At 44.6% G+C, this 25,435-nt stretch overlaps 1 protein-coding gene across 2 annotated transcripts in view; it reads left to right on the top strand.

The window, feature by feature from the left end:
- Positions 1 to 25,435, top strand: part of LOC109321967 (E3 ISG15--protein ligase HERC5-like) — a 51,562-nt gene that overhangs the window by 4,236 nt on the left and 21,891 nt on the right. Inside the window, exons 3-15 of one of the 2 annotated variants that reach the window (XM_019552715.1) lie at positions 975 to 1,051; positions 2,753 to 2,974; positions 4,530 to 4,621; positions 6,243 to 6,373; positions 7,700 to 7,857; positions 9,367 to 9,443; positions 9,810 to 9,910; positions 10,578 to 10,637; positions 12,799 to 12,901; positions 17,631 to 17,808; positions 18,268 to 18,440; positions 24,028 to 24,126; positions 25,119 to 25,166. In XM_019552715.1, coding sequence (XP_019408260.1) covers positions 975 to 1,051; positions 2,753 to 2,974; positions 4,530 to 4,621; positions 6,243 to 6,373; positions 7,700 to 7,857; positions 9,367 to 9,443; positions 9,810 to 9,910; positions 10,578 to 10,637; positions 12,799 to 12,901; positions 17,631 to 17,808; positions 18,268 to 18,440; positions 24,028 to 24,126; positions 25,119 to 25,166 — 1,519 coding nt within the window. The remainder of the gene's footprint in view (positions 1 to 974; positions 1,052 to 2,752; positions 2,975 to 4,529; positions 4,622 to 6,242; positions 6,374 to 7,699; positions 7,858 to 9,366; positions 9,444 to 9,809; positions 9,911 to 10,577; positions 10,638 to 12,798; positions 12,902 to 17,630; positions 17,809 to 18,267; positions 18,441 to 24,027; positions 24,127 to 25,118; positions 25,167 to 25,435) is intronic. The other variant, XM_019552716.1, reaches the window with a different exon arrangement.

Here is a 25,435-nt window from a genome sequence, read left to right as displayed (position 1 = left end):
CCCACATCTCCACATTGGGATTGGCTCCTGGGACAGCACTGCCCCCACCTGGCTCTGCACGTTGGTATTGGGCAGCAGATCCAGTGCACAACAGGGCTCAAGGCTTCCTGTGGGCTCATGGATTTGGCAGCAGGAGAGCAGCACTATTACTCCCCTGCCACCAAACTGCTGGTGCCATGGGGAATCCCACGGGATGGATGACACAGCACATCTTATCTGTAGATTAGAGGTTGAGCACCCCTGATCTATATCATTAACGCCCAGCCAGTGTTAATTCCTGTATGGTAGTGCACTGGGGACGGCTTTGTGGTTACAAGCAAGGCTCGCTTATTTTTCCTAAAATTGGCAGGAAAAGTAGAGTAGTCTGAGAGGTGTTTCTGTCACAAAGGAGGGAATAGGGTAGAATCCCCTTTGGAGCCTACAAACATTTCTTTTTAATCCAGAAAGAAATGGGGTATTTTGAGGACCATTCAAGCACTGGATCACATGCATTATCAAAGCACTGTATTCTGTCATGCTGAGTAGTAGAAAGTATGGGAGTTGTAGTCTGCGAATAGTCAGACTTTTCTGAGTGGGACAACTGAGAGGCCAGGAACTGAGGCCATATAAAGCATCTCCTTTTGTTGAACTGTGTTCTTAATTGAGCTACAGGAGGTCTGTAACTACAGTACCATTGTATGGTGTTGGTTTCTGTAACTGTGCCCAAAGTAAAGTTTATATCATTAAAGATCTGGGCCTCCGTTCATATATACACTGGTGCAAATTGGAGTCAGCTCAGTTGGACCACAACAATATGCAAAAGAAGAGTGGGGAATGTTAGAATTCGGCCATATTTTTCCAGTAGCTCTGGCGAGATGAGCTGAAAAACATAGAAAAGATTACAAATTGGATCCTTGGGCTGGCTCCTACGGAATTAAGACCAGGGTCCTTTATGTTGGATTCATAGTACTCTCTGTACTTTTTTCTCCTCTCAGACTATTGGAAGATTTAGTAAACAAGCCTATTGTTCAGATTGCATGTGGAGACCATCATTCTATGGCACTGTCTAAAGGTAAGCTCCTTCCTTAGTGCATTCTCTAAAATAAGTCACATTATTACATCCCTATCCTCAAAAGCAAGCCCTTTAAGTATCACCATTAGACAAGAACAAAATCATGGCATGGTGATCACTAAATGAGAAACTGTTTACAGGTCTTGAATGGAGAAGATGGTCTAATGATTAGATTATTAGGGTAGAATTTGAGAGACCTAGGTTCAGGACCAGATATTTAAAGGTATTTGCCCATCTGATTATTATCAAAATTATTGGGTAATAAATGACCAAATACCTTTTAAGTTGCTGAGCTTTTGTCAGCAGTTTCCTCATCTGTGAAATGCAGATATTGTACCTTCTGGAGGTGTTGCATCAATAAATAAATAATTGAATATGATACAGTTGTAACAGGGCTGTATAAGGGTCTAAGATGGCTACACTTCACCCATTTTGACATGTATGTATTAATCCGTGTATCTCAGGCTGTGCTGTTCTCTAACTGCACATGCTGGTTTCCTGTGAATGACATGAGACAATGTTTTCCCATGAGATTAGGTTATTGTTTTACCACCTCTCACTAGATGTTTTCCTGTCATTTATTCCTGCCCGTGAAAGTATGAGAGGCCTCTTGTCGTGAGTGACTGGTGCCTGCTGAATCTAGAGAGGCACCCACTGAAGCCACCGATGGCAGAGGCCCTGTTGGGGGGGGCACCAGTCCTACCAACAGCATCAGTGTCAGCCGTCAGGGGGCACTGGGCCCTCCAGGGAGGGCATGTGCACCCCTGTGCACCCCCTACCAGTTGCCTATGCCTCTTGTTCTGAATTCTACTCACTCTGTTTCTAACGAAGCAATGCCAGAAGCTTTTGCTTGAGCAAAGATTACAGGATTGGATCTTTAAGAGATAGCAAAAGACAGCTTGTCTTATAGATTGAGCATCAGGCTAGAAGTTAGGAGTTCCTCGTTTTATTCCCAACCCTGCCACTCTATGGCTAGGGACAGAAATTACACATAAATCAGTATAAGTGATCGGAAACCAGTTCAAATCTGTAACCCGACCGAAATTCAGTGCACATAAGTGGAGGTGTGTTTTAGTGTCCCCTGGCTTCTGGCTTGGCCCCCTACAGGCATGTGGCTACATTTCCAGTATCTGTTCACTTGGTGCTTGCAGGTTAGTCTAAGCTGCATAGACTAAACCAAAGATTGAATCGATTCAGCCTCGGGCTTTTTGACTGTATCTAGCTTGTGCCATTGAGTAAATTACTTTCTCTTTCCATATGTGTAAAATGGGGATGATCAATTTCTATGATGATTGCTTTCATCTCTGGTTGAGCTGTGTTACAAAGCACTGAGGATCAGGGAAATTTCTATTCATCACAACATGTAGGGTATAGTTTTTGATTTTCAGAATCAGAATCCAGCTAGTCCTGAATTTATTGTTGGTGCTTCTTTGCAACCTGATATCTTGTCCCTACATGGTAATATCATTTGATTGTTGACAGGTCTTGATGGAAGGTCATGATATGAAGAAAGGGGAGGCTGGACCCAATCAAGTGCCAAAGCTAAACTTACTGTTGGCACCTGATGGGTCTGGGAGCTAGGTTATCTCATTGTCATGTCTTATGTGGGCTCTGGATTCATGCTCACACACTTGGCATTTCAATAGATGGAAAACTTTATCTTTGAAACTGAGGTGTACTCATGGTTTTTTTTGTTTGAAGGAGGTGAGCTCTTTACCTGGGGAAACAATTCCCACGGCCAGCTCGGATCCGGAAGCCAGATCACATTCCTCAAGATGCCACAGCTGGTGAAGGACCTCCAGGGCATCCCTGTAGCTCAGATTGCTGCAGGAGGAGCTCACTGTCTTGTCCTATCCCTGTCAGGGGCTGTCTACTCATGGGGAAAGAACAGTTTTGGACAGCTGGGACTGGGGCACACAAAAGGTAAGGAAAGATTCACAAAAGCTTTTAAGTAAGATTTTGCCAACCTAGCTAGGAATATGAAACACTAGCAGAGCAATTATACCTGGAAACTGCAACCCCCACTGACTTTTGTGCATGTACAAGTTAGACTAGGTCAGCTCCTGAAGATGGAAGGAAGAGTTTGATGTTCAGCTTTGGAAGGGAAAATGAATCATTGGGCAGTTGGTTATGTGAGCTCATGAAGCCGTCAGGCCTGAGAGTCCTTTTCCATTATCCATCAGAGTACTGTAGATTGAGGAAGTCCACGTTATGCTATTCATCCTCCTTTAATTTTCTGTTCCATGACATGCCACCTTTCAGTATCCTGGCTATGTAGTCCAGAGAAGACAATAACGATAATGTCACAGAATAATGGATATTACTTTGAAGGGTCAGCCAGGAAAACTAAGTCCTAGGCTAGCTATCTGTAAATATAAAGTGAAAGGAAAACTAAAGACCAACCACCCCATTCCAATATGAACACAGAAAGCTGGGTTAATTGAGTATCATGTTATTCATATTATAAGCCAACTGTGTGTTTTCTGTTTCAATTTTAGGAAAAATGCTTTTCCCTAAATATAAATTGATAACTACAGATAAAGACTGCTATTGCCCTTACAAAATCCCATGGGAGAATCAGTTAACCAAAGAGAGGGCCTAAGGAGTTAAATGCACTAAAAATAGTAGAATAAAAACTGCTTTAAAAAGTTTTTGACAGTATTTTTTATGGCATGCACAAGCATATTGCAAGTATGCAAGTCAGGACTGTAGGGGGTCCGATTATAGGTTAATCCTGTGTATAAGTTTATATGGAGTGTGGGGGTTAATGCTTCTTTTGGAGGGAAAAATAAATAGCCTTCTAATCAGAACAATACAATATATATGACATGATTTTTTTTCAGAGGTACTCAATACCCACAAAACCCCACCAAAGTCAATGGGAACTGCAGGTGCTTAGCACCTTTGAAAATTAGGCCAAAAATGTAAGTGTCTGAGGGCACATCTACATGAGATGATACTGCACAGTGATTATTGCACATTTATTTAGTACTTGTATAATAAAGAACTAAATAAATGCTCATTTACCAGAGTTATTGTACAGTAGTGCTGGTGAACGCTTTTTTAGTAATGCTACTGTGCAGTAGCCTAATAATACTGTGCAGTAGTGTATTAGCACTGTTTGTGCTGTGATGCACTACTGTGCGATATTGTTTGGCTATTGTGGAATTAGTGTCTTGTGTATATGCATCCTAAGTATAGATTTTTGGAGCCTGCTTTGAGGCCCAAGTGTGAGAGTAGTAGCTCATGTTTTAGTCTCAGTTCTACCATGAATATATGGGCAAAACAGCTCAAAGGGTAGGACGGGGCACGTTATCTTCTAAGTCAGGGTGTACACCTTGTGAACAAACTAGCTATATTTCAAGAAAAATGCTATTAAAAAAGAGCAATAGCCAAGATGGTTGAAAGTCCTTTTCTAAAGCTTTACTTCCTCATAGCAACCTTGTCAGTCTATATTACCTGTTTGTTTTCTTTCTAGACATGGCTCTCCCTCAGTATATTACAGCCCTAGAACACAAGAAGACTGTATTTGTCTCGTGTGGGGGTGAGCACTCTGCTGTTCTCTCAAAGGTTTGTCTGAATTTGAATTCATTCAGTTCCGCTCAGCCCAGGAAAAATGACATACCATATTCCTTCAAGAACAGTAAATTGTGTAAATTCTGCGTGTGCAAATATTTTGACTCACAATTTAAGAAAGAAGGCAAGCATCAAATAAAAAGTCATATATACAAATACAATTTTTATGGTGCTATACAAGCTTTTAATTTTTTTTTTTTAACAGCAGATACAGGCCATTTTTAGAAGACATAATTTTAAAAAGTGGATCTTGTTTTCAAAGAAATAAGGTATTAGCTGCTAGACTTTAGTATTTGTGCCATAGGATGGAACTACTTTCTTTCATGGGGGTTTTGAAGATGGCCTGTAAGAGTTGCTAAGTGAATTTTGCAAGATTAGTTACTCAAAATCTTGCACTCTGTGTGCAGAGTTTTGTTCTCATTCAGTGGTGGATGACAGAAGATGGAACTTTAAATCCAGGTTTGCAGGGTCTGGGGCAAAGTTAGTAAGATGCAATTAAGTACGCAGTGGGTGAGTTTACACATGTCTGTATGGTGCACCATACATGGTGTATGGTCTGCACCATCATTTAGGGCTTTCTTTTCGAAGTCCTAAATGATGGCACAGTAACAGCCTGTACTGCGTCATGCTGGAGGCTTGCAGTTTTTTTTACTGCTGCATTGCCGTAGCAACATGCTATAATGGGGAAGCACATCACTACAGAGATGTAGATGAAGCATCATGGTTCGTGATCCCCAGCACTGTGTCACCATACCACAGTGTCCAGTGAGTGAGTCTACGTGTGCCATTATGGCACCTAAATAAACTGTGGAGCTTATTGCTCCCAAGTGAATTGCTCCTGGGTGCACTATTTGAATGTGCACCCAGAAGCAATTAACTCTGGAGCAGTAAGTTCCACAGTTTATCCAGGTACAGCATGGAGCCTGGGCAGAGCAGCTCCAGCTGGCAGGGGTCCAGGGATCAGCCTAGCAGTCTGGGGCTACTCCGCTAGGCTCATTGTGCTGCGTAAAACCAGCAGGCAGCCCCACACTGAGCACCCTCATGCCTCAGACAGCTGGGCAGTATCTACACATGCTGCTGCAGAGTTTTTACATCAAGACAGGATAGTACAAATACTATCCTTCTGTGGAGTAAATTAGTTTGCTCCAGCCTAATAGCGGCACACATGTAGATGCCAAGATGTTTAATGTGCAGCTAATTAGTTAACTGTGCAGTAAACATCTTATGTAGATGCACCCAGTGCTGTCATAATATCTTTTACTCTTTGATGGCTTATGAATGGCTTCAGTGAATCAGAATAGCAACTTGTTTGCTATGTTTACTCACATGGATAAAATCCTTGAAGCAGTAAGAGTACTCTCTGGGCTAAAGTTAATCGCATATACAAGAAATGCAGGATCAGGCTTTGCATATACGGTGTTTCACCTATACTCATCACATAAGGTTATAGCATGTTATGTGTTACATGGATCAATGTGGGACTATTTACATGAGTAATGTTAAAAAAATTGCATATGCATTTTCAGGATCTGGCTTCTCTCTGTCAATGCCTTTCTTAGCATGTGCTTCTCTTTTGGGGCTACATGCCTCTGATGTTTGTTTGTACCTTTCCAAGGATGGATTGGTGTGCACCTTTGGAGCAGGAGGGCATGGGCAGCTTGGTCACAACTCCACCAGGAATGAGCTGACACCTCGACTTGTGGCTGAACTTTTTGGAGCACAAGTGTCTCAGATTGCATGTGGAGGGTAAGAAACCACCACTTCCTCTAAGGCTGAAAACAGCAATGAGATGCTTATGGGAAACATGGAAGGATGGTAGAAAAAGAAATCTCTGAGACTCATTGTTCAGATGCCTTGACTCTAGTGGATAGATAGAAAATTAGAAGCAGAGTAGATTGCAAGCAATAAATTACAATGGAGAAGCAATGGACTGTAGTCTCTTAAACTGAAGAGGCAAATGTTGTTCTTTATTTCCTCATGTTCATTTTAGGCAGTACCTTCTGGATTTGATTACAGACCTGCTGTAACCTGGTTCCTTATATCTTTAATGGGGAATCAGACAGGTGAATTCCTCTGGAAAAGTAGCTGTCAGTGAGCATGTCTACATGCACTATTAATGCACATGAATAAACTGCAGAGCAAATTGCTCTGTAGTAAACTACTCCCAGGCACAGCATCTACATGTGTGTCCAAGTCAGGAGCAAATTATGTTGGGGAAAAGCAGTTTAGGTCAGGGCTGCTCCTGCCCTGCTCTGCCCCCTTGCAGCAGCCAGGGGGAGCTCCAGGCTCTGGCTGCAGCTGCCCAGGTGCCAGCCTGAGTCTGGCAGGGGCTCCGGGATCTGCCCCAGGCTATCAGGGGGCTCTGGGGTCAGCCTAGGGCTGCCAACCCTTTACGATTGCCCTTGAGTCTCCAGGACTTAGATATAAATCTCCAGGAGACCTCTGAGAGTCAACTGGGCAATAAATGATAGGTCATTTATTAAAATAAATATTAAATGTTGAATCCAGTGTATATAGTAATCCAGTGGGTTTTTAAAATGTAATAGTAATGTGCATTTGCTTTCCTGACATAAAGTCTACACACTGTAATCCGTAACTGATATATGGAAGCATGTGGGCATGCTCGCACTGTGTGTTGAGAGCATGCAGGTGTTCAGAAGCCTCCCGGAATAGTTTCAAACACAGTTGGCAACCCTAGATCAGCCCTGAGCTGGCAGGGGGCACAGGGGGTCAAGCCCATGTTCTAGGTGGTTCTGTCAGATGGCAGAGGAGTTGCCTGTGCCATGAGGCTCCTGCAACTGGCAGGAGTGTGGCCTCCTGCAGGCTGAGCTGAATGGAGCAATTTATTCCCAGATCAGGATCTAAGTGCATTGTTGCACAGTAAATTACTCCGCAGCCGGATAGTGCTTGTATCTACTCCAGCCTAGTAGGGGCACACATATAGACAGGTAACATTTACTGCGCAGTTAATTAGTCTACTGCACAATAAACATCTCATGTAGGTGCACCCAGTGTTATCCTAACTAGCTCAACTTCACTTTCATATTTGATTTAGTTTCTTTCTTTGAACAGATGGCACACCCTCGTCTATGTCTCCTCCTTGGGAAAAATCTATGCATTTGGTTCCAGAGAAGAAGGGCAGCTGGGAAGCGGGGACAAGTCATCTCAGTTAATACCACTTCCCCTCAAGCTCCCTTTGAATGAGGAGAATGGTAGAAAACACAACCAGGGTAATTTATGTACTAGATCTTTGCAAGTTGCATTTCTTGGTTATGGATCCCAAGCAGGGAGGCTTGTGGGTTTGGGGATTTGGGTGGTTTGTTTTTGTTAAAAAGTACATTTTATTTAATGATGAGATGGAAAAGAGTGGTTGAGAGAAGAGATTCCAGAGAAAGAGCTTCTTCTACAGTGTCAATAGCTTTTGAAATGGTTGAACCTTACATTCAAGGAAGAATACAATGGAAGAGAGTTTCTGGGGGATATTTAATCCCAGACCAAGTCAAAGTGCCTGACTACCAACTTCCTCACCTTGGGCAAACTCAAAGTAGTCACTCTTACTTCCAAATGCAAAACTACCCTTCTTTTTCTCTGGTTGGTGTGCATTTTCCCTGATGACGTGGGAAAACATTCCTACAGTTGCTTAGCTCAATGTCGTCTTCACCTCCCAGCCTGACCTCTGAGAGGTGTTGAGAAATCTGGCATCTCTGTATTTAGTTTATCCACCATTTATTCATCTTTGGACAATCTACTGCAAGTCATTTTTTTGCTTTTGTTCCATTGACTCCACTGAATTCTCTCACATACCCTTGCTCTAGCCTAATACAATTCTAAAAGGAGCACCACACCTTAAAGTTCACTTGCATTGTTATTTCTACTGCCATTCAACTAGATGTGCTGCAGGTGGGATTTTTTTAATTAAGTAAATTTAAAATTAGTATATATTATATTTTAAAAGTTGCATTTAAACCTACCCTATTCACTTTACCTATGAACCACTGGCGATGTTTAGTAATGTTAGAGAAGGTGAAACCAAGCAAGTAAAGAGCTATCTATTCAAGTACTAAACTCAATTTTAAGTTCTTGAACAGCAGAATCTGCTTAAGCCTAGACAGTTCTTGAGATCATTGCAACAGTTTTCACTGTCATTGTTCATTCTCAAAAATTTGTAGCTCTTCCAGACATCTGAGAAATGACCAGACATCTTGTGTGTTTTATTTAAATAGGAAATGTTGACAAAGAAAGATCTAAACATTTTTTTAAGTTGCCTTAGAAATAAAATACCACATCCAGTTAAGTCAGAAAAAATACATTAGATTTTGCTAACAATGGAGTCAAAATGTAAGTAACAAGTAAATATATGCCAAGTGAGAAACACCAGGCCTACAGCACAATAAAAGCAGTGCAGGAACACAACTCTAATATTAAACATAAACTAACACAAATTTGCCCATAACATTATAAAAGTCTAACTGGGAACTTGCACAGGGCTGTTAGTTTCACACGCTGCACTCTTGCAGAGGCTGAGTATACAGTATCCCATTGCTGCTTGTGGATTCCATCACAGATGTATTTACCACTTACTTTACCATCATAACTAATTGTCTTGTAGGAGCACTTTCAGGATGGATGACTTCTAACTTTTGAGCTTTGTTTTTTTTATATCCTATGTTCTTGCACTGAACTTTCAAAAGATAATGAATAGCTCCTCTACTCATCTTCTCTTTTTTATCCTTTCACAGAGAATGGTACTTCAGGCAATGAGATTAAAATTATTGCAGAAGGAAACCAAAGCATTGTGCTGTTCTTGAAGGAAAAGGTAGATGAAGTATTTGGTATGTTTCTAAATAGTTGGTGACCCAGGCTTCTACTTTCTCATTGTTCCCATATAATAGGGGCCTGGTCTGTTCAGCCAGCCTTGTAGTAGAATTTTCTTCCAAAGTAAAACATTCTCCCCACCTCTCTCCATCTCTACATGGACCAAATTATGCTTGACAAGCAAAATCTTTCTCTCTTTTTGTCATGCCATCATTGCTCTGTACGTGTAGTATCACCTACTGGTTGTTCAGTGGGAATGCCATTTGTTTGCTTGTAGTTAGCCTGCCAAAAGCAGGACTGGCTTTATGCAAAGGTCTTCTCCATTGGACCGTGAACCTCATATAAATTTCTTCCCTATTTTACACAGGATCCATATATTAATCTGAATGGAATTGCTGTGGTTAACAATGAAAAGTTGGACAAATGGATTTCTTGTTCAGATGCTCAGCAGTGGGAACATATAAAGAAGTAAGTCAGAACCTTAGTGTTCTTTTTCATTAATACTGTAAACTCTGAACTTTTTTAAAATACTTTTTTGCCCCAGTACAGTTCTCTCTGTTCAAAAACATCTTAGAGGAAACAGTGCAAAGCATATGGCAGATGCAGAATTGAGCATTTACTTGCTTGCTGTTTGGAGGCTCTATCTAGCTCTTCTTTATTGCTTTGCTAAGGGAAAGCTCACATTGACAAATAAGGACTCTAGCATTTGTCCCATTTGCAAGTATAGGGAGTGGTCATGCTGCCCAGTTTTACTCTTTTCTTACCACATATATATAAACCACCAACAACTTAACTGGGAGTTAAGACAGCAATTCCAGAGGAAGATTCAACCGAGATGCTCACTTGTTTAATCTAGTCATAATCAACCAAGGTACCATTGCACCCTGGGTTGCCTTAAGATTCTTTCAAGGGTTCCATGGAGTGCTATGCATTGTTAGGTGTACAAACATGATTCACAAGATAAACTGAGGGATTTCCAATAGGAATCTATAGCATCAGAAGCATTATGATCTGTTGTGGTCTTTATATGTTCTTTACAACAGTTAAGTTAGTATGCATCCTCTTTATGGAGTCAAACTGAAAACTTGTCACTACTGTTCTTGTTGGAATGATGATTTTTTTTTTAAATCAACAGGAATATTAGATTGATCTTTTCATCTGTGGCTTGTGTCAATGGAAGCTTCTTGGAAAAAAGGTAAAATGCAATAATTTGGAGACAAAATAATAAATCAGCTGTGTATAAATTGGCCAGAAATTATATATTGCAGGGCTTCCTGATGTTGTCTCTGCATTCCTGAACAATATCTTATACTGTTCCCTATTCATCGGTCCAAGCTTCTACTTCTTGTAAGCTTCCTTTTTGTGTTTAAGCTCACCAAAGAGTCCTCTGCTAAACCAGGTTGGTTGCCTGCCATATTTGCTATTCTTCTTGCATATCATAATGGTTTGTTCCTGCACACTCATTATGGTTTCTTTAAAACACAGCCAGCTCTCCTGGACTCCTTTCCCCCTCAGACTGATCTTTCAGGGGATCCTGCCCATCAGTTCCCTGAGGGTCTCCCTCAGGTCCATACTCTGCTCTCTCAAGGTCCATACTCCACTGCTCTTGTTCCTTTTTGTCAGGATCCTGAAATCGATAATCTCATAGTCACTTCTGCCTAGGTTGTCATCCATTTCTACATCCTCAACAAATTCTTCCCTGTTTGTAAGCAGCAGCTCAAGAAGAACATAGCCTCCAGTTGGTTTCTCTAACACTTGCCCCAGGAAGTTGTTTCCTGGATTTCCTGTGCACTGCTGTATTGCTCTATCAGTAGATGTGAGGATGATTAAAGTCATAGGCACCTACTCCATGGGTGTTCCGGGGCTCAAGCACCCACCAAAAAAAATAGTAGGTGCTTAACATCCATGAGCCATGGCTATTTTGGTTTTATATGATACATGTTAGCTCTCTGTTATGCTGAGAACTTTGCCCTGAAATCAACCTTTTACAAGCTGGTACCAGTAGGTGGCAGAAGCACATTATACGGCTGCACAAGAAAGCAAAATTAAACCAGTGCATCAGGATTCATGGTGAGGTAGTGGATGTGAGTAGGGCCAGAGGTAGGGTTAAAGCACCCACCAGCAAAGACCAAAGTCAGCACCTATGATTGAAGCCCCCCATGAAAACCACAAATGTGAAGCCAGCAGGGGGCACTGTTTCAGTGAGCAGCCTAACACCTAGACCTCTCAGCCACAGAACACGCCTGTATTTAGATAATCAGCCTGATTTTTTTCAAGATGCTAAAAAGCCAGCTTTTCTTGAAATCAGTAGAAATCACGTGTGCTCAGCACTTCTGAAAATCTAACCTTTTACTTTGGTATTTCATAGGGAGTTAGGATCTTGCCTTTAGGATCTCAAGAATTTTCCTCTTTCTGCAATGTTCTGATCTCTTGCATGTGTCTAACTCTCATTGATGTAACCAATGTTTTAACTATATGGAGAGAGCAGAGGATCTGAGCTGAGATTCACCATGTAGAATGTGTCCAGACAAGTGTGCAGGCACATTTCCCTGGGGACAGATAGCAGTGGTAGTAGTTGTGCTGCTGCTACTTATCCCCAGGGAATTCCCATGAATCCATGCTCTGGGACAGGACATGTTGCCCTGGCTGGCCCAAGCAGCCTTATCTGGTGTCTTGGGGGCCTCCTGAGGCTCCAGCGGCAGTGATCCAGGCACATGTAGCCTTGCCAGCAGCTAGAGTGTGGCTCCAACCAGCCAGGCTCTAGTTTCAGGAAGCATACACTGCTGTCATGTGTGCCTTTCCACTTTTTTGTGCTGGGGTGATCTCTGTGTCATAAAAACCCTCCATGCTGCTAATTAGAACTGCAGCGAATGCCTGTATGTATGATGCATGTGATTTGCGGCACTGGAAATGGGCCTGCAGTGCTGCAAATTGCATGTTCATGCTTATCTGAACATGCCCATAGATATCAGAAAAAACATTTTATCTAAAAAGAAAAATAAACTGGTTAATTTGGATACTGACACTGATAATAAGCTTTATTTAATAGTATTTAACATCCAAAATCATTCAACAAAATGTTACTTTACCCATCATTGTTCTGGGAGGTAACATGGGAAACAACTGATTAATGATGCATGCCACACTGAACAAGAGTTTAGGGTAGCAAGTATAGGATGTCAGTCAAGTGTGGGAGTAACAATTTAATGGGTTATAGACTATAACTACAGTAACTGGTATTAAAGTAATGCTTCTCAAAGGTATATTCCTTGCATATTTAGGGAGAGTTAAGATATATTAAAGCTAGCCTTGTAATAAGAAACCTCTCACATCCTTGTTTTTTCCCCTTCTACTAGAGACAAACTTTTTGGAACGTCCCATAAAATATCAGGTGTAGATGTATCAGAAGTGCTGCTTTTTTATGAGAAGATCAAGAAGAAGCCAAGAGTCTTCCAGCAGGTAAGATGTAACATATAATTTCTGATTCCAGTGATACTGAGAAGTTCTAGTTCCTGGCACTTTTTTCTCTAAAGGGATACTGGCAAGAGGTGGGTCTAAGTGGGTTTTTTAAATTTACATGTTTAAAGTTCGCTTTTAAGTGTTTTATAGACTGTAACAGGAAGAGAAGGAGAAATATTCAGGCTACTAGTGGAAAAGGAGAGTGTTTTGTTTGCTGTTGAATTGGGGGTTGTCAAGATATTATGGTGAAGAAAGCCATATAACAACCTAGTGCTAGACAGTGGTTGGTGACGTTTTCCTGTAGTGAGCTGAAATGTTTCAGCTGGAGTCTAAGGTCGGCTGGCACTAGGATCCAGCCTGTATCACTGCTGCCACCACTTCTCCCTGCCACCCAGATGGTGTGCAGCACCAGACAGCTCTTTGTTGGTCAGATGAAGCACAGCATGGCAGGGACAAAGTCCCCTGTCACTAGAATGCCACTGAAGCCTCCCAGCTCTGTGGGCTGGATCCATTGACTCTACAGGTTGGATCAGGTCTGCAAGCCGTAAGTTACCAACTCCCGACTTCAACTGATGAGATATTTTCCTCTTTAAATACTTCTTGTAATTCAAACTTGGCCCTCAAGGGCACAAGCACTGAAATATGAAACTGGGGGCATGTCCACAATTACAATTATAGCATCTGAATAAACTGTGGTGCTTATTGCTCAGAAGTAACTGCTCCTGGGCATGCAATCTGAAAATGCACCTGGGAGAAATTAACTTGGGAACTATAAGCTCCACAGTTTGTTCAGGCATAGCATGTGGAGCCCAGGCACAGCAGCCCTGACTGGTAGGGGGCCCTAAGGGGCTCCCCCACAATTCACCGTGCTGCAAAGGGCCTGACTGGGGCATGAGGGAGCTTCAGTGTGGGGCTAGCCAGCAGATGCATTCTGTTCCCGAGCAGCCATGACATCAGTGCTGCCCGTGGGAGCAGTGTCTGCACCTGATGTCCCTGCACCTGCACCACCTTCGCTCAGTCCAGAAGTGGGCACCAGCAGTGGAATCACTGCCTCTTCCACCCCAATTTCAGCTCTCAGTATGACCCTCCCACTACCAGAGGAGGAGCTGGAACCAGGGATGCTGACCATGCTGGCTCAGGCAATTCTGGGGACTGAGGGGGAATCAGAGTTTGTGCTCCACACCCCTCAAGTTTCTCCTAGACCCAGGTCTCCTCCAGAAAGCAGCACCTCAGAGGAGGCTGAGGTTGTGGAGGCAAGTGGCTCAGCTGAGGCAGCTCCTCCTGCTGTTCAGCCTCAGCCTGCTGAGAAGGCGGAAAAGGCAGGATCCTTGACCCAGCCCAGAAGTGGAGGAGTAGTGTAGTGTGGGATCATTTTGAGGTGGCAGATGATCCCAGGTTTGCCATCTGCCAGCACTGCCACAGGCACATGAGCCGTGGCAAGGACATGAGACGCTTCTTCATTGCGGCCATGCTGCTGCATCTGAGGAGGCACCACCCCCTTGCCCTTCTTCCTGCTGCTCAGCCTGGCACCAGTGTGAGTGTGCTGAAAGGGAAGTCCCCTGGTTGCTCCAAAGGCCCCTCACCCCCAAAGCAGAGGCAGGCCACCCTGGACCAGTGGGGGAAAGGTGGACAAAGTGGGGTGCATTCTCAAGGCAAGCAATATCATCCAGAGCACTGGGGAGATGATCTGGATAGCCAGCCCTTCTCCCTAGCTGAGCAGCCAGGGTTCAGATGGTTCATAGCCTTTAGCAGGACAGTGGTACCCTCCCTGTATCAGGCATTCAGGGGACACTTGAGGGAGGAGCTGCGCAAGGCAGGGCCGTAGGTAGCCTTGCACTTAATCTCTGACATCTGGAGCACCCAGGTTGGAGATCATGCCTACCTCTCCCTAACGGGGCACTGGTGTGATCAGTCAGGCCGTTGATGGACTCTACTGCAAGCCGAGGTGCTGGATGAGTCTCACAAGGCAAGGGAGATCATGGAGGCCATGAACCGCATGGTGCAGGGGTGGCTCGTTAGGCTAAATGGAGAAGTTCCAGAGGATCAATGTTCTTGGCCGGGGCAGGCCGCTGTCACCAGACATGCAGGCACTGGTGATGGTGGGCATGTGCAGCCTGAGGGTGAAGAGGAACATGTGCACTGGTAGCCCCCAAACCCTTGATCATTGGACGCAGGTGCTGGTGAACAAAGTCAGGGAGGCTGAAGTGCAGAGGCAAGGGGATGTGAAAAAGGGGGATCCACTTTCCTGTGCCAGCACTCCCAGCACCAGTGCCAGCACCAGCCAGTCTTCTCCACGCCAGCCACTGCCAATGTGGGCCATGGGCATGGCTTCAATGCTGAGGTCCAAATGCACCAGAGGCCAGCCTGAGGGAGGTAGCGCCAAGGTTTCGATGGTGACCTATCTCGCTGAGGATGTGGAGCCACTAGAATATGACCCCTTGGCCTACTGGGAAAGCCACAGGATTAAGTGCAGGATTTGGCCACAGCTGCCTGGTAACACCTGTCCTGTCCACCGACCAGTGTTACAACTGAGAGGGTGTGCAGCATTGCTGGGGATGTTGTGCCACCTCACCACACCTGCTTGGATCCTGGTTTGGTGAAGCAGCTGATGTTCCTAAAGGTGAACCTCCCACTGCTGGGGGTCCCCCAGCTCCACCTGCAGATGGACTGAGTGCCACCCTCCTCACTCTGTCTGCACCAATTTCCTTTTTTGAATTTTTTAAAAGCCGAGTAAATGCCCTGCTCTCAGCTGGAGGGGGCACTAAATGCATCACCAGCCAGCACAGGAAGAACATGTCCCTGCTGAGCTCATTCCCCTGCTGGGATGAACTTGGAGAGATTGGGGCTATGGGGAAGAAGGAGGCCCCAGGTCCTGGGCATGACCTCTAAAACTGTACCCTGCCAGGGTAGGGAGGCCTGGTGGGACTGCTGGCGGTGCAGCAGCCCTGTAAATGCCAGGACCAACGATCCCCTGGTGGAAGGCGGGGAGGAGGTGCCATAACCTCCAGCTAACTCATGCACGCACAAAGTCCTGGCTGGGGAATGCCGAGACCTGTCATGTCTTTGACAGGCCTGATGCTTGATGGCTGTAGTGCAGTTGTGAGGCTCCCGGTGAGCTCAGCTTAGCTGCCTGGGATGCTAGGTTTCGGGTTGAAAACCCCTTTGTCAGGCTGAGGAAGTATCTGCAATTGGTCCTGGATGGAAGGAATAATAAAGAAGCCAGAAGCTGGCCTGGCCCACAATGCAGGCAAGAAAGCCAGCAGGTGAAAATGGAAATGGAGGCGTCAGGAGGGGAGGGACAGGCTGGGGTGGGAGGAGGGGGGAAAGGGGGATGTAGTAGCACAGGGAAAAGTGCAGAGGTGCCTGGGGTGTCCGGCAGGTCGCAGTGTGTCAGAATTTCACTGTGTATATTGAGGCCATGAGTTTCTGTACCTACTGCCTAGGAGGCTGATGAAGTGCAGTTCATAGGCCCAGCTCTGAAAAGTGGTTTGCATTGTAACTTGTTCCCACTCAGGATCAGGCCTGAGAGACTGGAGACAGAGTGTGTTTTTGGTGATGAATGTGCCCCCACAGGTAGTTGGGTATTGTTATCTTTGATAGGTTCTGGTGTGCAGTTTGTGGGATTACTGGAGATAGTTGGCAGGTTTTATGTTTTGAGCTGTAGGAAGTTGGCTTCAGTTCTGGTGATGAGGTTAAGTGCTTGTTTAAATGTACAAACCACTTTTCAGCAGATCACTGCTGATTCTCACGGGCCTACTAATGAGTCAACTCTGCAGTAAATGTCTCATGTAGAAACACTCTGACTAAAGTAAACTGATCAATCTAGCGGAATGACCTGAAAAATTTAAATGCAGGTCTGCAAAAGTGGGTACTAGCTTGGATCTTTTTCACCAGACAATTTCCTGTGAGAACAGAATAGGAAATAATTCAGGAAAGTTTTTAATTCTATTTTTAAAAAAATATTCCCATATGTAATCCCTTCATCCCTGTCGCACTTCAGTCCTTTCCATCTCTGAGTGCTGAGAATTTCACACCCCTTTGCTTGACATAATTTCTGTGCTCCCACAGCACATGTATGAAGCTGCATTGGTCTCCTAGGTGAGAACTGAAAGAACTTTCAAGTCTAAGAACTATGAATGGTCCAGGTTTTTATCCTGATGTTGCAAAATTCTGTTGAACATCAAAGCCAGTTATGCCTAGGCAGGGGACAGTGGCTTATTAGACAAAGATCCTGTTGCACAGGAATTCCAGTTTCATCTAGGCTGAATACTCACTGTTGAGAATTGCCCAGACTTAACATGCTGAGCAGCTTTCGTGACTCCTGCCAAATTACAAAGTATAAATCAGGACAGAATTTGGACCAAGATTTGTTCCTTCTCCTATCAGATCCTCAGATGAGACGGGCATATAGAGAATGAACACTTCAGAGAAGTTGACTTCTGAAGAAAGGAAAACTGAAAGATTCTTTTACTTACTATTTTTATTATAGCAGTACCTGGAGAACCCATCTGAGTTTGGCTCCCATAATTCTAGTTGTTGTTCAAACATGTAATGAGGCATGACCATAACTGATGTTCCCAAAGTCGCATAGAAACTCTGTGACAGAGTCAGGGACTGGACTCAGCTCTCCAGACCAGCTTATGAAGGGTGTGTGTGTGTGTGTGTTGCAAGTAAAAGGTTATTGTAGCAAAGCTCTACTGCTTTTTAACCTCTCATTCCTTCTCCCCAGGTGATAAAGGAAAGTGAGAAACTGCTGAAATCACTGCCTTCCTCTTCCCTCTCACCTGAGGCCCTCGGAGTCTACCTGATTATGCCTGTCCTCTTACAGGATGACCAGTCTAATCAGCTCCTTGGCTTATTAGCAGAAGCCATCTGGAGACTCCAGCACAAAGACCTGCAGGTTCTAGGTAGGTTTTCAACGGAATGCAGCTGGGTCACTTGAATTCTTGAGTGTTTTAGACATAGGCGATGTGCAAGGAGGACATAGGGAGGGGTGGGAGGGTTGTTGGCAATCAGCCACTGGTGCCCCCTGCCCAGAGCCAGGAAGCACCAGTTGCCCATGGTTTCAGGATTGGGAGGTGAAGGCATGATTCAGGCCACTTCACTGGGGCCAAGATCTCATCTCTGATATCTATATCCAAAAAAATAATTTGCTAGTTCTTTTCTGCTGCAATAAATGCATAGGGATAATCTGTCTGGAGCAGCTTACAGATAAAGGCATTACTCTGAAGTCTGAGATGTCATTCGTCTTAGTACTTTTAAAGTCAAACACTTCTTTTGACAACAAGATACAATACTGCTTCATCAACAAGGGAGAGGTAGTAGCATGCTGACGTGTAGAAACTCAACATCTGTCTTTCTTGCAGAATCCTTGTGGTCAAATCTAGAAACACCTTTTTTCAAGGATCTTGTGAACCTATATCAAAAGCTTTGTGGAATCAGTCTCTCTCGCTTAATAATTCAAGCCAAAACATTTAAAGAATTGACCTATGGGCCACAGGTGGAGATGACCTCAAGAGTCCTACAGATTCTTTATCAGGTAAGAAAATGTTTTAGCTCTAATAGGTTAGGAGATATTTCCTGAATATATGAGCTGTCTGAATTTCACAGATTTCATAGACATTAAGGCTGGAAGGGACCTCATAAGATCATCGGATCCAGCCCCCTGCCCAAAGGGCAGAAGTCAGCTAGGGTCAAAGGATTCCAGCTAGATAAATGTCCACATGTTTCTTGAAAGTGTCCAGAGTAGGTGCTTGCATCACGTCTGGGGGGCGTCTGTTCCAGGCCTCGGGGGCTTGGACAATAAAAAAGTGTTTCCTTACGTCCAGCCTAAAACAGTTTTGCAGGTGTTTGTGACGGTTGGGCCTTGTCATCCCCTGGGGTGCTCTGGTGAACAGGTGTTTCCCCAAATCCTGATGCACACCCCTTATGTACTTATAGGCTGCCACCAGGTCACCCCTGAGCCTGCACTTCTCCAGGCTGAAGAGTCCCATAGCTTGCAGCCTCTCTTCATAAGGCCTGTTTTCTTTCCCTCTGATCATACACATGGCTCTCCTCTGGACTCTTTCAAGCTTCTCCACATCCTTCTTAAATTGTGGAGCCCAGAATTGGACATAGTACTCCAGCTGCGGCCTCACCAAGGCTGAGTACAGCAGGAGGATGACATCCTGGGTCTTGCTCAAGATGCACCAGTAGATGCAAGCCAGAGTTTTGTTTGTTTTGCCAGCTGCAGTATCGCATTGGTGACTCATATTCATCTTGTGGTCAGTCATGACCCCCAAGTTTCTTTTGGTCATGGTGTGCCAAGCCTATAAGTGTGATGCAGGTTTTTATTTCTGAGGTAGAGCACCTTGAATTTCTCCATATTGACTGCCATCAGGTTTTCATCCACCCACCTTGCAAGCCTATCCAGGTTGGTCTGGATCATCATCCTATCCTCAGGTGTGGAGACTCTCCCGCAAAATTTGGTGTCATCAGTGAATTTGGCCAATCTGCTTTTGACACTAGTGTCCAGATCATTTATGAAGACATTAAAGAGTACAGGTCAAAGAACGGACCCTTGGGGGATACCACTAGGGCTGTGCAAAGCTTTGAGTGCTGATTCGATTTGGAGGAGATTTGGCCTGATTCAGCAGCCAAAACTCTGAATCCAAATCAAATCAAATCAAAGGACCAATAAAATGGTCTTAATCAATTTTGGCGGTCCCCGCTCACTTCCCCAGGGAGCTGGCCCCGGACTCTGTGCTGGTAAGTAGGGGGCGGGGAAGGGGGGCTGGAGGAGGGGGAAGAGGACCATGGGCCTGGCCTGAACTCTCTGTTCTTTTAAAAAAAAAAACCCCACTCACCTGCTGCTGCAGCAGCCATCAGGTCTTCTGGGGGCTCATTGCAGAGCCCACCTCCCCTGCAGCACAAGGCAGTGGAGACTGCTCTTTGGGGCTTTTTCAATTTTTTTAAAGAGCCAGGGGCTGGGGCAGGCAGGGCAGCCATGAAGGGGGGAAGTTGGGAGAGCAGGTGGAGGTCAGGGGGCTCATAGCTCACACCCCTCCCCCCCGCCTGTCAACAGCCATTTAGTGGGGTCTTTTTTTTTTTTAAAGAGCTGGGAGATGGGGCTGGGCAGGGCAGCCATTGATTGGGGTGGGAGAGCAGCTGGGGAATGGGGCCTGTCCATCTGGGAGATTTGGCCACTGCCAAATCAGCCAAATCTCTGAATCAGATTCAGCTGAATCGATTCAGGACAGTGATTCGAATCGCTGACCCCTGCATTGGCCAAATCCTAATTCAAAGTAAATTGGCCAAATCCTAATCTGAAGCGAATACTAGTCGCTTCGCACAGGCCTACTAGTTACTAGTGCCATGTTGATTCGGTTCCATCAACCACCACCCTCTGGGTCCAGCCTCAGAGCCAGTTCCCCAGCCATCAGACTGTGGAGTAGTCGAGGCCGCAGTTGCCCAATTTTTCCATGAGGCCATCATGGGACACCAGGTCAAAGGCTTTTTTAAAGTCCAAATATATGATATCAACCTCTTCCCTTTTGTACAGGTGATACATCACCTGGTCATAAAAGGAAATGAGATTGGTCAAGCAAGACCTACCCGCAACAAACCCATGCTGACTATGCTTCAGAATGCTGCCTTCTATAAGCCTGTCAAGAATGGCGTCTCTGATCATTTTTTCCAAAATCTTCCCAGGGATTGAGGTCAAACTGATTGGCCTGTAGTTTCCCGGCTCTTCTTTCCTCCCTTTCTTGAAGATGAGCACCACATTGACCCTTTTTCAATCTTCAGGTACTTCACCTGAGCGCCCCGAGTTCTCAAATATCCTCTCCAGTGCCTGCGCTATGATGTCTGCCAGTTCCTTTAGCACTCTTGGGTGCAACCAGTCTGGGCCATCTGATTTATGGGGGTCTAGCCTCGCAAGATGCTCCCTCACAAGACCCATGTCAGTGGTGGGCATATATTCATCTTCCTTCTCATTCATCCACTCAGGAACACAGGCCTTTGTCTGTCAACTTGAGTCTCTCCAACCCCTTGGCAGCATAGCGCTGGAGGAATTGTATTACCATGGACTTCCCTGACCATCCTTACATGTCTCAAGCCTAATGTCTGACTTGTACCTAAGTGATTCCCCTAAGAAGATACTAAGCCTTTTAAAGCCCCTGTGAGGAGCAGTTGGATCAAGAGAAGAAAGGGGCATACCAAGTAGCCACTACCTGTGCCAGAGCATGTTGATGTGCTCTTTCACTCCATCTTGTGCCACAGCCTCATTCCCCTCCATTTTGTAGCATCTAGATCTCATTGCCTGCACATCTTGTGTACAAGTGTCATTTATGTTCTCCATCTAGTACACCTAAGCTACTACATAGCACTGCAAGGTATGACCCCTATGAAGCAGAAAAACATGTAGATGATATTTTTTGAGAAAGAGCTTATGACAATGTGATTAGAGATTCTATGCACAAAGGGAAGAAATAGGATTGTATTGAGTCTCCACTTGTGTACTGTTTTTAATTTAATGAGAAGATTTCTGAAGAAACTTACAGAGTTAGAAGTTCAAAGTTGCACCCCCTTAAAACACTGGGATTATTACTGATTTTAGTAGGTATGAAATTAAAATAATAGAATCATAGAAAAGTAGAGCTGGAAGGGACCTCAGGAGATCATTTAGTCCAGCTCCTTGCTTGTGGTAGGATCATCCCTAATTAAACCATCCCAGCTGAGCATCTGTCTAAACCACTCTTGGGTATTTCCAAGGATGGAGATTGTACAGCTTTGCTGACTAGCCTGTTCCAATGCTTACCCACCCTCTTAGTGAGAAGGTTCTTCCTAATCTCCAGTTTAAATTTCCTCCTGCTGTAATTTGAGATCCTTGGTCCTCACCCTGTATCCTACAGCCTCAGAGAATCATATCATAGAATTTAAGGGTTGGAAGGGACCTCAGAAGAACATTGAGTCTAACCCTCCTGCTTTGGGTCAGAATACTGCTAAGATCAAATGATCCCAGCAAGATGTCTGTCAAGTCTTCTCTTGAAGACTTCCAAGGTTGGAGACTGCACCACCTCCTTGGGAAGTCTATTCCAGTTTCTGGTCACCCTTACTGTAAAGAGGTTCTTCCTTACATCTGACCTGAAACCATCCGTTAACAGTTTATGATCATTGCTCCTTGTCCTCCTCTGTGGTGCCCTAGTTTACAGTTTTTCTCTCAGCTGCCAATGTTCACTCCTTACATACTTATAGATGGCTGCCAAGTCCCCCCGTCTTCTCTCCCCAGGCTGAACAGTCCCAGATCCCTTATTTTTTACTCATGAAATACTCTAATTCAAAGGTGGGTAATTATTTTGGGCGGAGGGCTGCTTACTGAATTTTGGCAAGCCATCAAGGGCCGCATGATGGGCAGCCAGGGGCAGATAAATATTAATTTTCCAAATTTTTTTAGGGGTCCCATGAGCCAGATAGAACGGTCCAGCAGGCCGCATTTTGCCCACCCTGATCTTATCGAAACTGTTGAGTTAATGCACCAGTTCTCAACTTTTTTAGATTCAAAGCGCCTCTCTTTCTCTTTGCATTTGAGAACTACTTTTGTTCTACCTCAATTTACCTCAGTGCTTCACAACTGGGTGCAACTGCCTTGGGTGCTTCATACACAGTCAGACTGGGAAGGGCTAAAGCAGGCGTGTGCTTCCTGCATTAGTATTATCTGATCAACATACAGCAAGCAGGATCTCCTTGTCTGCTACAGCTCTTACTGTTCTTATATGCTGGAGACAGATGTGCAGAACAGGATTGCAGGTAGGAGTGCACACACCTTCCTGCATGGGCAACTGGTGCCTCCTGAGTCGGGGGGCACCAGATCACAAACTTGGGGGCAGGGGAACCACTACTGATCACTGATGGGAAGGGGGGTGGGTTCCCCAGTGGCCAATTGCTGACTGAGGGTGGGGCCCCTCACCTACTGATCACCAAGCCAGCAGTGATACTGGAAGTGCAATTCTGCTGACACTGCCAGTTTCATGGTTGGGTTTCCAGGGGTGCACATGCACCCGTGTGCAGCCCCTATGCGTTGCCAATGCCTTCCTGATCTAGCTCTCTCCTTTTATTGCTACATCTCACGTTTCTCTGGTGCATTTTTATAAGGAACATTCACCCACCATTTTCCTAATTCTCTGTTAAGGGACACATATTGATACTGGGAGCATTACATTCAGCCCATTCCCACTGAATTTTTCTCTCCATTGGCCTGGCGTTGGACTTCAGGAAGAGGGGAAGCTGAAGGACATGGGTTATTACTGGGTTATCTCCAGCTGCGCAGCATAGGAGCTGCAGTGTAATCCCTCCATGGCAAGGCCTAGATTTGCTTAAAAAGGATCCCTTAATTATTCCTCCATCTCTCTTTTTACTGACTTGTTCACAGTTTCTTCCATCCCTTGGCAGTGGGGAGGCAAAGTCAGGATGAAATGGTTTCCCATTCCAGCCATCATCATATTTAATTAGGGCATCTTCTATTTGGTATTTGGTAACATAAATGTGTGCCCTCTCCTTGTGCTCCCTCAAGCAAAAGGCCTTGTTTTGCCCGTTGTCCAGTGTAGATAGAATTTTTATCCCTTAGGTTATCTACATGGCAAATTCATTACCTCAGTTCAAGACATGACATGATACATTAGGCCTGATTTTCACTTTGGCAGCAAGAATGGACTTAATGTGGATGGAAGCATATCTTCACTGCCAGCAGGGCCAGACACAGGCATGGGTGAACTGGGCAGCCACACAGGGCTCAGACAGAAAAAGGTCCTGAAAATGGTCATTTTTTTTCCCATTGTCCAATTATTATTATAATTATCTCTGGTGAAGTGGGGCCCAATACTAAAAGTTTGCCCGGTGCTGCCAGGAGTTTATGTACGGTGCTGACTGCCAGAGTGCTGTAAAGGTATCTAGTGTCCCTGAGAATTGACCTCACAGAATTCGTAGGTTTAATATATACAGTTTTCTATGATTCTCAACTGTCTGGTTTTATATTTATAGTACTCCTAAACTTCTCTGTTACTTTGTGAAAAGTGCTGTTGTACATTGCCTGTGTGGTCCTCTTGTTCATATCTTTGCTCATGGTCTCCCGGCTCTTCCTGTTAATGCAGGTGAATTGCAAAGTTGGGTTCAAAGTACAAGAAAAGAATTTCTATGTACCCGAAGTGAAAGAGATTTGGTGGCAAGATTGGTGTACTGATCCGTTCTTAGTAAGTATAAAATCTTTCCCTAGAATCACCATATGCAGTCCTTTCTATTGTACTGTTTTTTTGAGAGGTAAACATAGTGAGGGGGGACAAATTCATGGCTGAAGTCTAGCAGCTCAGCAGGGTCACCTGTACACTTACACTACTGTTTGTAACTTGGGGTGGGCAAGTGAGGCAGCCAGCCCCAAGCAGCAACTTAGTGGGGCAGGTCTCCCACTAAGAATGGCAGCACCCTGGGGAATCCATGCCATGGCAACAGCAGCAGGCCTGCACTGTGCAACAGCCAGGTGCAGGGATCCCATGCTGCTGCTGTAGCAGCAACAGCCAGAGCAGGCAGACCACGCCACCACAGAACCAGGGACTTTGAGCACCTGGAGCAGGTAAGATTCCTGTCCCTGCCTCCTGCTTGGCATCTTCTCCCTTCTGCTACTTGTGGCACATGCCCCCTGCCCTTGCTCCCCCCCCCCTACTCCCTAGCAGGATTTTGCCCAAGGTGCAAACCCAGCTAGTTATGCCTCTGGTTACAAACACTGGATTAGGAATTATGACTCGGGAAGAAATAGCCATGGAAAGGACCTCTTGCATTATTAAATGCAATTCACTGTTAGCACAGACAACCATCTCACATAATCCCAGTCATAAATGTAATAAACTGTATTATCAAAATGAGTCAAAGCAGACACTAAATAACTCATGGTTGTAGTTTTTGCTTGTTCAGCATATGAACTAGTGTGAGGTTCTTTTTTGCTTGCTTAATTGCTTGTTTTATTGTGACACCTTGAATTTGAATATTATTTTTTAAACACCAAATATCTATTTTTAGATATTTTCTAAATACACAAATAATAGTAAAAACCATTCTGCTGCATATGTGTGATGATATACCCTTGGTTCACATGTTCATTCTGTTAGCAGTAGGTAAGTTATTCTGTTGCTGCAGTGCTTAGGGGTAGCTGGAAAATGAAAAGCGCCATTAAAATCCTTTTCTATTTTAGTACTCTGAAGAGTTTGAGAGACTAATTGCTTCAAAGTCCAATCAAATGGTAAGTAATATGTTTACCTCCAAGTGAAAATAGGCGTCTGACTTTTATTGAAGTCCAGCAAAACCATGATACTCATCCTCCTGGACTTTAAAAGAATGCTCAATCATCTGAAAAGACAGCTGCCAGAGACAGTACTGTGCAGAGCCATAACAAATGCAGAGTAGAGTAGTGCAGAATGTGTGGCTGGCACACTGAACCTGCCAGCGCTTAGGTCCAAACATCTGCTTAGCTTGATTTATAATTTAGCTGACCTAGCCACATGTCTTGGT

The sequence above is a fragment of the Crocodylus porosus genome, unplaced genomic scaffold, assembly GCF_001723895.1.
Source record: "Crocodylus porosus isolate Cpor-Errol unplaced genomic scaffold, CroPor_comp1, whole genome shotgun sequence".
NCBI classification, from domain to species: domain Eukaryota; kingdom Metazoa; phylum Chordata; order Crocodylia; family Crocodylidae; genus Crocodylus; species Crocodylus porosus.
This window is presented reverse-complemented; position numbering and strand designations above follow the sequence as displayed.